The sequence below is a fragment of the Limulus polyphemus genome, unplaced genomic scaffold, assembly GCF_000517525.1.
Source record: "Limulus polyphemus unplaced genomic scaffold, Limulus_polyphemus-2.1.2 Scaffold2402, whole genome shotgun sequence".
Classification (NCBI taxonomy): domain Eukaryota; kingdom Metazoa; phylum Arthropoda; class Merostomata; order Xiphosura; family Limulidae; genus Limulus; species Limulus polyphemus.
Window position 1 is genome coordinate 30,105 of NW_013668012.1, and position 12,748 is coordinate 42,852.

Below are 12,748 nucleotides of genomic sequence, written 5' to 3' on the forward strand. Positions count from 1 at the left end.
TGAGCCCGAAATCTGTTCAACGGATTCTCCACAGATTGGATTACCATTGCAGAGCAGCTAGACGGAAGCCCTTATTAAGACCTGCCAACATAGAAAGAAGTGGGCAAGTGATATGATGACCAAGCCTCTGGACTTTTGGAAGACCGTATTGTTCTCAGACAAATCAAGATTTGCTCAATTTTTGGACAGTGGAAGGATATGGGTCTGGAGAATGCCTCACCAAGAGTTTTGGCTCAACAGATTGCAGCCAACTGTGAAGCATGGTGGTTTCAGCGTGATGGTTTGGGGAGCTGTTTGGGTTGGTGGGAAATCGAGCTTAGTGGAATGCGTTGGCAACATAAATTTTGTGAAACACGTCGAAATATTGGAGGAAGGACTCATGCCACTTTATTCCTCGTGTTTCGTGGACAAGAACACAACGTTGTTCCAGGAAGATGGAGTACCGTGTCACACTGCTAGAAACACCCAAAAGTGGCAGGAAGAAAATGGTATCCAGAAGTTGCCCTAGCCGAGCCAATCTCCTGACATGAACCCCATCGAAAACCTTTGGGCCATACTCGACCGGCAAGTCAAGAAAAAACCAAAAAACCAACTTCGAAGAGCGATCTACTCCAAGTTTTGAAGCAAGAGTGGGCAAAAATCCCACAATCTAAAATTGACAAGATGATTCTCACGATGCCCCATAGGATCAACAAACTCCACGAAGCGAAAGGAAGATCTACTAGATATTAATATCACTGAAAAATTTCATTTTTTCTGAAAAGGTGGTGTCTATTTACTTATGACCACGCTGTGTATAGTGTAGATGTTGGTAAGCCTTAATGTAAACTTATAGCCTCCACATTTCTTGCTTTACTGAAATATAAACAAAAAAGTATAACACACATGCTACACCATTCTTTCATATCTTATCTTTCTGAAAATGACAATAATTTTTTTTGACATTTGCTATTAGATTATTTACAGGAAGCAAAACATTACATTCATCTTTTTAGTTGGCTTTCCTGATCAGGAATGCATGGTTCATCCATATTCTTTAATTATGATCATTAAAAGTGGATCATATTGAAACATATGAAACATATTGCATGGATTAAATAAAAAAAATAATTCATGAGGAAATGAAACTTTACATGAAGGAATGTAATCTTTCTGATTTCTTTACCTTGAGTGAACTTAAATTTATTTCATTATTTCTATCCTTAATTTTTAACCAATAGAATGAGAAGATTCTGCTTTACTAAGTTTTGTATGAGGCTATTTGTTCAGGTGCCAAGTTTTGGAACATTTGGCCTCAATTTTATTGTTTGCCTTTGTTGTGATCATCTTGACCAGTTAACAGAATTTCTTTTAGCCAATTTAGAAAGCCAGTTAAATTGTAATAATTTCAGAACATTATTTTTTGTGCACCATATTATTTTGTGCTCTACGTTACATATTTGAAATTAAAAATAATTATATTTTGGAACACCAACATTGTTGCAAAAATGTAGGCTTATGGTGCTTTAACTTGTGCATACAGGGTTAATCAAGATCAGACATTACTTTTATGTCTTTGTTACGTACGTGTCTTACTGCTATTGTGGCTCTTATGTTCCTTTGATATGTTTGCCTGTTAGACTGTATTGCAAGATGCTCATTTTTTAATTAGCTGACCTCCATGTCGTTTTGTCTTTACGGGTATTTCTCTTTAATTTATGTCCCATTCAAGGAGTTGGTTAGGGTTTTAGCATACATCTCATTTTGCTTCTGGGTGTCATTCCCTTCTAGTCTTGTGTTTAATGTTTTACTATAATCTCTACATCTACTTGTACTTTTAGTCAAACCTAGCTTACATAAGCACCAAATTAGCAGGGGCCAGGGAGTATTTGAACAGGGAATATTTATTTTTGGAGGGCATAACTCCCCAATGTAAACCCTACAGTCCATGCATGTAGTATGCTATTGTAATGATCTAATAGCTACTGTATCATTGCGATCTGTAAAACTTCTGTGAATTGGCATAATGACATGGTCATATGATTTGAATGGTAGCATTATTAGTAAAATGGAGCAAACTGTTAGAAGTCTTAATATTAGGATAACTAGTTTTGACACATTTATCATCCTCTTCATTCTGACACTATCAGGAAAACTGGTCAACAAACCTACATGATCCCAGAACTTTGAATCCCTTTAAGGGTACAGAAAAACAAACAAGCTTTTGATCAAGCAACTTTTGATAATTCTTCTTTTAATGTAGCCATCCATTTTGTCTAAACTTTTGTTAATTTCCAGTGGATTTGATGTCTAGAATTTTTATATGAAGAGAAATGGCATTGTTTATGTTTCCATATTTAATTTCTTTTTTTTTTATTGGGTAGAAACTCATATCAATTTCACCTACATAACTTTTCTCACAGGATTGGCATGGTATAATATAAAAGCCTTGTTTTTTATCTTCAGGTGTTCTTCATAAGTTAGGTTATTTTTAACTATGTGTGGATATTTGTCGATGTAACATGAATAGTGGTGTGGATTACAATTGTGCTGATATTTGGATATGTTAATTTCATATTTACGATAGACGTAATAAGTGATGATTTGAGTTGTAAGTGTATTGACCCATTTTGATTTAGACATATTTTGTAGTTTATGATATGGATAAAGAAAAAATTAATTACCCCCATTTTGCCTTCCAAGAGTTCTTGCCAAGTCAGCACCTATGATAATGTAGATGTAAGTAGGGTGTGTCTTTATGACATACTCATTGACTGTTCTGAATGACTTCTCTGTCCAGAATTTTGGGGGGCATCTGAGATTTTTGTTTATCAATGGACTCTTTGCTTCATGTTCTCTAGATTATTGAATTTTTCACTTTGATTTTCTTTCTGTCATCCAAGTTTGACCATTCCAGTTTTTATTCAAGCATCCTTTTCTTTTGCTACAACCATACAGTACCTTAGCCTTGACCCTAAACAATCATTTTTGTGCTTCTTTGACATCAGCAGCCTGTTTACTAATGTACCCTTGGAAGAAACCATCAAAATTTGTGTGGATACTTTGTATGATGGAGTAGTTCAGTGCCCTCCAATACATAAGGACCTGTTTATTGAACTGATGAATACTGCGACATGTTTGATGGAATTCAGCTTTAATGATATCATGTATCAACAAATTGATGAAGTCGCCATGGGTTCTTCTCTTGGACCTGCTTTAGCCAATATTTTTATTGGTTTCCATGAAAAAGAACTATTCAACAAAGTTACCAGACCTGCTGTTTATTTCCGCTATGTAGACGACAAATTTGCCATTTTAAAAACTGAACAGGAATGTGAATGTTTCTTACAAGACCTAAACTCATTGCACTCGGCTCTCAAATTTACTTTTGAAAAGGATCAACATAACCCTTTACCATTCCTAGAAGTCTTAGTTGAAAAAGATGACTTTCGTTTTCTCACCAGTATATACAGAAAACCTACCTTTACAGGAGAATACTCATGATGGGATTCTTTCAGTCCTAAAAGTCGAAAAACGAACCTTATTGCTACTTTATAAACTAGATTTTGAATTGAAGACAATTAAAGCTATTTTACTAGAAAATGGGTATCCAGAAAGCGTCATCAATCAAATTACTTCAAGGAAAATTGCGAGCTTCTCAACTGTCCCAAAATTTGGTCCCAACAAGTGCCCTGTTTACTTAAAACTACCATGGATTGGTAACATTTCAACAAAATAGAACCTTCCTACCAGAGACTTGGGTTGCAAGACCCTTATTCTGCCACATGGTTGTTGTCTTTACCAGTATAAACATCCCAGTCTAAACCTGGCTTGCTCTCACACAATAACCACAGTTTTATACCCCCACTTTGTGGGTTTGTTCAGTATGTACTGACGAAAATATATCCGTCCCTTGAAATTCCTCATTGATTCATCAATTGTAAGTTCATGACATGGCTTGTAATACTGCTTATTCAGTGGCTTCACAATGTTCACACGTGGAACCCTTTTAGAATTTTCAAAAAATGAAGGAATGAACTTATCAGCTGTTAATGATTGCATGGCAATACATCTCACTAACCAGGGGACTGGGCTATACCCCATTTGCCCAGTAGTCACTGATCCTTGGCTTAGAACATGATCCTATCATTCTCTGCAAGCCAACATAGGCTTTGATTTCATCTGTAGTACACTCAACCAAATCATTGTAACAAGAATTTTCAGGGAGGTCTGCCGGATTATCAAAGAACCCCAGGGCGTAAGTGTTAGTCATCTCACAAATAAGCTCAAATGCTTTCTGAGGGAATAAAAAGTAGAAATAATCTACAGGGTGGTTACCGTCAGGCAAAGGTGTAATCACAGGGCGAGGCCTTTTAGCATAAGCTAGGCATCAAATTGGGATATAATTGTCATAATCATCATCAGTGACCCACTCATGATCAGCATCAGCCATGTCCCCTTGGCTACCATTATCATCATCACTGTCCCCAATTATCATTATTTGCAGCATTATCGGTATCTGTGTCACTGTTTTTCCAATCATCATTGCCAAATTCACTCAATTCTGAGCCTGAATCACACATTATTTAGCCCATTACATCCTTTGTGTCAAGCCATTGTTTTTGTTTACGTTTACCTGTTGACATGGTTCTGGTTAGTGCCCTCAAATTGGGTCAAAAGTCAAGAATTTCACAAAAATAATGCCCATAATTGAGGAAACTACACTAGATTACATTGTGGTTGCCTAGAGACCATGCAGGTGTGGCACGGAGTAAATTACTGACCGGTAAATGGAACTATGTCAGGAATTCGACTAAAGTCGCATATGGCAGTGAAATGGTTAATGAGTATCCTCAGCTAGTGTTTATAATGTATTGGATCATCATTTGGGATTCACCATTAACAACATTTTTAGGCTAAATCTCAATATCCCATGAGGTCCATCAAGTTTTGGAGATTAGTCTTAAATCCATATACTATGGTGTTTAAATTGAGTAAGAAAATGTTCCTCAACAACCTAAATGTTAAAATTCAGGGTTTGATCTCCTCTGCTGTGAACAGAACACAAATAATAACCCATTATGTAGCTTTGTACTGAAGGAAACTCAACAATCTAAAAAAAAAACTTCTCATGACCATACAAGTTTCCCTACTTCTCTTTCTCTTTAAAAGGTAGTTAACTCATTTGTCTGGTCATTAGTCATATCCCTTATTTTGTTTGTAACTATTTCAGGATTCTTATAAGATAACATTTTCCATTTATGATAAAAACCTTAACCCATGTACTCAATAGATCAATGAGTTTTTCAAGATACCAATTTCTGAAGTATTATCCCGTCTTTGATCTTTATTAAAGAGAATAAAATCTCCCATCTTTCATTCACACAAACACTGTGAAAAAGCTATAACCCTCAGTATTTACATTTAATTAATTTTTGGTTTTTCCAGTTACACACAAATTGCTAAAAGATATCAATGAATTCATTCCCATTATCTTATTTCAAATCTCTGCCTTATTTAAATAAGGTTTATTGACAAATCATCAAAATATTCTCGTGTATTTTGGTTTTCACTACAAATAATTTGTAAGTGCTTCAGTTTTATATAATGTTTTTCTGTCTCTACTAAGAAAAGGTTTTACAGATCAGAGTTTGAGATTGATTATTTGTCCTTATAGGTGTGCCCAGTTTGTGCAGCATCACCTAATGGGGAACCTAATTATGTGACTGAAGACTTTGCTGCACATCTTACTTTAGAGCACCGTAGCCCTCGGGATTTGATATCCTTTTAGAAGATTATTAATATATATATGTGTGTGTGTGTGTGTAAAACATGACACAAAATCTGATTTTTCAGAATACATTGTATACAATAATAGAAACTTAAAAAACCACCATAGTCTTAATTATTGTGTTTCTACAGAGGAAACGCTTTTTGCAGCACTAGGGTAAGTTTATGAGAATTTATTTTGTATGTTAGATATTTACCATTATAAATGAAATTTCATACATATTTTGTCAACTCGTAATTAGTAATGAAGATGGTAATATTTACAGCATCATATATACATCAGCATGTATACAAGTTTTTGTCGACTTGTGAGTAGTAGTGAATATGTTAGTATTTACTACATCATATATACATCAGTATGTTTACATAGTTTTTCTCAACTTATAATTATTAGTGAATATGGTATACTTATAACATCATATTTACATCAGCATGAAATGAAATGTGAAGTTTGGAAAATGCAAATATGGGATTTTTTAACGTTATTTTCATTAACTCTATCATAGAAAGGTCTTTGTTAGTATAAAAACTTAGAAAAGCAGTTGAAGTATATCTTTTGCAAATTACTTGATATTTTGTTCTTTAAGGTCAGAAAATAGTGACATTGGTAACATGTTATTAGTATCTCTTAATTTTTAGTAACTGGTGGGCTCTAGCTAAGTAACATGCAAGATATTTAAAAGATAAAAGTAGAGTTAGCAATGTTATGGAGAAAAATACGTAAATTGTAACTATCTTCAAAAATGAACATATGTTTAAATTTCTGGGTATTATGTAAATGGGAAAATGTTAAACTCATTCTATTTATTTAAATAGAAAGATTCTCTATTTTGTGTTTGTCTTTTTCTGCACAGAATTTTATTAAGGAATATTACATGTATGCAATTAACAATTATAAATTTGTGCTCCTTAACATGAAGTATGATGAAGGAACAAGTTCACGCCATATTAGGAGAATCCCTCATCCTGGAAGAGGAATGAGCAGTGCTCGTGCTCGACGAAACCAGATGCAGTTTAATTCCTCAAATGGGTTGTCATCACTTTCTCCTAACAGTAGGGAATCTATAAATCCTCTTGCAGGTTAGTTAATTATGTATTACTTCACCAAAGTTATAAAGTTTTGATTACAGACCTGAAAGTGAAAAAGGAAAAAATACTTTCAATAAATATGGCTATAACAGACTGAGATTTAATGTTAGCATAACGTTCAGATGGAAGTGCTGACTGCTTAGATTATACTATTTAACTGTCTTGATGGTGTAACTCTTTTTTTTTTCTCCTGGAAAAGTTAAGGTAAATGAACAACAATTTAACTACACAATGTGTGATTTGTAAACAAACTTGCAATAAACTATTGCTTCTAAAAAAATTCAAATTTAACACTTGGGCTATACTTTTTTAGTTTAGTTTAGTTTTTTGTACTCATGCATCATCCTTGCTAAGTCTCACTGAATTTCACACATGTAGCAAGTAGAAATATATTAATTTTCATAGATTTTATTTATGCATTTTGGAATACCAAAATATTAAAAATTAGTATAGAAAATGCCACTTTATTTATCAGGCTTCCTAACAAAGCTGTGTTTGTGTCTAAACAAAATCTAATTTCTGATCATAATATTGCCTTGATCATCACACTTCAAACTCACCAATGGTTATACTTTAGGAAAACTGACAGGGTTGAATAGTTCAAAATGAGTGTTTTTGATTGGTTATAAACATGTGCTTAAGAAAAGTAGGAGTAGGTAGACAAGTATTTTCAAAAGATGAAGTGGTGGGTTTACAAAATATAATTTCTCAGCAAATAGAAAAAGTATGAGGTTCTTATTTTATATTCTAGCTTGTCAGTATTGGTGATTTGTGTTTCTAATTTATTAAAAACTATAGAGGTTGTATTTTAAGTGACAAAAATTGTAATCTAAGCAAAAGCAGAAGACAGTGCACCATGTGACACATAAAAATCAATATTTAACTATTTTTTTGAAATATTTACTTTTGAACTAAGAAAATAAATTATGCATAATACTAACACTTGAATTATAAACTACAATTTGATGCCAAATTTATAAACTAGACGTTTAATAAAATTTTGAATGCGAGTTACAAAATGTGATGCCATGGCCTCTGACTTTTACCTATATAGAAAGGGTTAATGGGGAGTAATACAGGACATTTTGAACAATATTTTTCAATTATACATTGATAAACTGTATGTTAACATGAAAACAAGGTGTACTGCTCTGTGAAAAGCAGAGAGTTCACATAGAAAATACTAGTGTGTTGTACATCTTTTCTTTTGTATTTTCTATGACAATGTTTTTCTTACAATTATTAAATTTACTATTTAGTTGCTGTTATTCTTTGTTTGTGAATCCTTTATGTGTATGTCTTATATTTTTCTCTAATTATTTCTGTTACTGTACATCCAAGGGGAGATTATCTCCCAACTTGATGTAACTTGTAAAACCTCCTAACCAACCTTCACATGGTTATCAGCCACATCCTAGAAGAGCAATGACACAGATATTCATGCACAAAGAAGTAAAATTTTTGTGGCCACTGTGGTATGTAACCTTTACCCTCTCTCCATGAACATCCTTTACTGTGTACATCACAAGGTTTTTAGTGAGTTACATTAAAAAATTTAATTAAACTACTTTTTGTTCATGTTATACCAGTTAGTATAAAAAAAGTAGTTCATAAACCATATTTTATTAGTATCTAAGTTTTAAGTTCTTAATTTTATAAGGCAATATTTAAAAAAATCCTGAATTTCCCCTAGTGTGAGAAATGTGACATTTTTCTCTGGGCATCCACTCTTCTCTTATTTATTCATCACCCCTCCAATAAGTACGAAATGTAATGTAAATTACTCACTATAAAATTGTCATCACTCAGACAGCATAATTTTTATAGCCTTCAATCTTGTCTGGTTACAGAGCTATCAAATAGAAAATCAGACCTCTCTTGCCACACCTACCTGTCATATCCTCTGTTTAATACTATATTATTTATGACCAATAGAAACCCAAGGTTTTCATCTATCAAATGACATATTATACAAGTTGTTTTCTGTTTAGAGAATTGTCAGTTTCTTTTTCAGTACAAGCTTCATTTTCAAGGGAAACACATCAAACAGCTTGGATGAAATTGTAATGGCTCTTGTCACATAGTTAAAAAGCCAGAACAGTTGTGATAGTTATGGGACGTTGTCTGTTTTTTGCATGTTATTGTTCAATGACTTTTGGTGCATTATTTAATTAAATAAAAATTATTTAGTGCACTACTACCATTAATATAAAAAAAAAGTAGGCTTAAGTATCATCAACAGTCGACATCAAAAAAAAAGGTCCAGGTAAGTACTTTATTTCTTGTTTTTCATGTGTATTCTTTATTTATTAATACAAAAGTAACTAAAATGTAAAAATAGGAAACTCTTTAGGTTTGTTAAAGCTAAATTACGTAAAATTAATAATAATAATGTAATAAAAATTTTCATGAGGCATGCACGTGAGCAGCTCGGATTACTAGCTCATGGGAAATGTAATTGGATAGCATAACTTGAGCCGTACATTTCCTAAGTGACTTACAACTTATAATGACACAAATATTAGATAGACACATTTCAAAGGGCAATAAAATGTAAGTATAAACAAATGTAATTTCATGTTACAGTTTAAAGTCATTCTAGAAAGAAAAAAGGGTAGTTTAAATTTTTTATTTCTTTTTTGTGGGTACGAGGTTGATCAAATTGACCAACCTTGTATAGAATTAGGGTAAAGAAAATAACAGCTAAAGTATAAGGTTTCACTGAAAAAAATGTTTGAAATGTATTTTGGAGATTTTAAAGATAATGCAAATGAATTTTGAGATGAAGAAAGGTAATTTTTAATCTTAACATGAAAATCACTTTGTACTCACAGTAGTCAAAAAAAAGACTGAATATATTCATGGACAAATCTTTTTTTAGTTTATTAAAAATACTTCACTAAAAAAATTGATTTTTTGTAAGTAAAAAACATGTGATGTTTACTGAAAGTCTGCCAAGTTTTGTGAAGATACACATACTATATTAAAAGGTAGTAGTATCAAAACTATAATAAGTACAAAGTGGTCACATGGTCAGTAAATTTGACCGAGCTCATGTTGAGAGAGTTTATCCAAGGTCAGGATTAATGCAAATTTATGACGTTCTTTATCCTGTTCACAAGAGTATTAACTAGCTGCAGAACAACCACATGAAAAATTTACTTGAATGATATAATTTTCTGGGAAATCTGGGTAATAGCTTCCCAATAAAATGTTTCATAAGATTTGTGATATGCATATCTTTTCATGAACATAATACAGTGTTTCAACAGTGAATGTTTTTCTTTATTTACAGTTTTTTTAAATCAAACAAACACTTGGAAAATATGTGAAATTTGAATTTTTTTTATTTTGCTGTTATTAAGAAAATAGGTTAATGTGAAGCTTTTTCTATATTAAAAATTCATTTTTACACAACTAAATTTGTTTTGTTGGAATAACTGATGTAGTTTATCATATTTGTTTCAATTTAATTTATTGATAATTAGATTTTGTAATATTATCATCAGTTTTCACAGTACTTTTTCATGATCTGATAAGTTTACTGCTGCTTAAATATACGTATATAGATAAAACTTTTGGATACTTCCACTAAGACAAATAATGTTTTAAAAACTGAATGATATTTCTGTGTGTGCTTCTGTTGTCTTATTTTAATAAAAGTTTTTACTTTTTTATATTAAAGGTCTGAAAAATGTGACTTTAAAAATTTGATTATAAGTAAATGATTTTCATCTAGAATTCTAAACTAATTTTTCTTATTTAATATGTAAGAATAGATTCATGAAACTTTGATCATATAAATAAATTTTTGTTACACAACCAAAAAAATGAATTCAGTGTGTGTAGGTAATAACAGTAAATGCTGATGTGAAGTTCCCTGTATCTGAATTTTTTAAACCGTGGTTATATATGCAATGAATGCAGTGTTTCATCCCTCATGAAATCTTTAGCAGCAAGTCAACAGATACACAGCAATGAATGAAATATTTTGCAGCAAATCAATACATCCACAACCATCTGTGCTGCATATCAGCCCTATAACATCTTTAGCAGTAAGTCAATACATCCACAGCAATGAATGCAGGGTGTAAGCCTTTATGAAATATTTAGCAGCAAGTTAACAGGTTCGCAGCAAGGTATGTAGGGTTTCAGCTCTTGTGGAAGGTTTAATAGCAAGTCCACACACCACAGCCATGGATGCATGGTTTCATTCCTCATGAAACCTTTTGTAGCAAGCCAACAAATTATCAGCAATGAATGCAGAGTGTCAACTTTCATGAAATCTTTAACAACAAGTGAACATACAAACAGCCATGAATGCAGGGTGTCAGCTTTCATGAAATCTTTAACAACAAGTGAACATATACACAGCCATTAATGCAATGTCAATTCTCATGAAATCTTCAGCAGCAAATCAACACATCCTCAGCCATGTATGCAACATATTTGCCCTCCTGAAGTCTTTAACAGTAAGTCAGTACATACAAAGCCATGAATCCAGTGTACCAGCCCTCATGAAATCTGTAGCAGGGTGTCAACCAATTCCCACCAATGAATGCAGAGTGTCAACACTCATGGAAACTTGAATAGTAAGTCAACAGATTCACAGCAATGAATGCAGGGTGTCAGCCCTCATGAAATGTTTCGCAACAAGTCAAAACATCCACAGAAGTGAATGCAGGGTGTCAGTCCTCATGAAATCTTTATAGTGAGTTGGCATATTCACCACAATGAATGCAGGAAGTCATCATTTATGAAATCTTTAACAACAAGTCAGCAGATCAACATCAAAGAGTGCAGGGTGCCATCACTCATGAAATGTTTAGCAGCAAATCAACACATACCCAGCCATGAATGCAAGATGTTCATTCCAAGCACTGAAATTAGATTAAGAACAATGAAAAACCATCATGTTGAGTTGTTAATGGGTGTGGCTTTAATCCTTTGGATATGATTGTGTCATCTTTATTGTGAAGGAGGAGAGGGTTGTATAAGCCCACTTTAGGACTTGTTTCACAAGTAATAATTAAGGAATTCTTTAATGCCATAATATGTTGTGATAGTTTCAACTGTATTGCATTTACTTGTTGATAGAATTGTTTAGGGAGGGATCTTGTGTATACTTCTTTCAGCATGATAATTTACCAAGCCATATGGCTCTCCATTTTCAGCACTAGTTCAGAATAAATAACAGTGAGAAGCTTCCTTGACCACTTAAAAGTCCTTACCTGAATCCAACTGAACCATTCTGGAGTGTTTTGAAATACTTCAAGATGGACAGAAAGTATAGACTCTAAAATCTAACTGCATTTGGAAAAGTTTTGCAAAAAGAGTGGTGTTTATTCCACCAAATGTATATGAACAGTTGTTGGCAAGTGTTAACAAAAATGCCCAATGTGGTATTTCTTCATATTAAAATGAGGCTTCATTTGCAAAACATGACATTCCTTTTCTCAAGGTATGCTGTCTAGAAAATTTTTGGTTTGTAGTTTTGTGTGTGTGGTGGGGGGGGTTGTTATACATATCATTACTTTATGTTCTAGTGTGTATTGAACTATGTAACTTAATTTTTAAATTGTATTTCTTGAAGGAAATTGGCTTATATGTAAAATAAATGTAATATAAATACAATTTAATTATTTTGAAATGATTTCACATTAATTTTTCGTCTTTTCATACTTTAGGAAACCTGAAGCAATATAGCTGTTTTGTTGTATCAAGTAGAGCTAGGTGATGAACTCCATTAACCCTATTGCTACAGGTTTTCCTATTGTCAGGGGTGAAAGGTCATGTCATCACGTTTGTAGACTGACATTCAAAATTTTATTTAACTACTATTTTCTGAATGTATGTCTGTAAGTTTGGTATCAAATTGTAGATTATAATT

General features: G+C 32.8%; 1 protein-coding gene across 3 annotated transcripts in view; it reads left to right on the plus strand.

Moving 5' to 3' along the window:
- Positions 1–12,748, plus strand: part of LOC106466861 (E3 ubiquitin-protein ligase KCMF1-like) — a 55,342-nt gene that overhangs the window by 29,787 nt on the left and 12,807 nt on the right. For all 3 annotated transcript variants that reach the window (XM_022394927.1, XM_013927163.2, XM_022394928.1), the window contains exons 4-5: positions 5,657–5,758; positions 6,693–6,849. In XM_022394927.1, the coding sequence (XP_022250635.1) occupies positions 5,657–5,758; positions 6,693–6,849 (259 nt within the window). The remainder of the gene's footprint in view (positions 1–5,656; positions 5,759–6,692; positions 6,850–12,748) is intronic.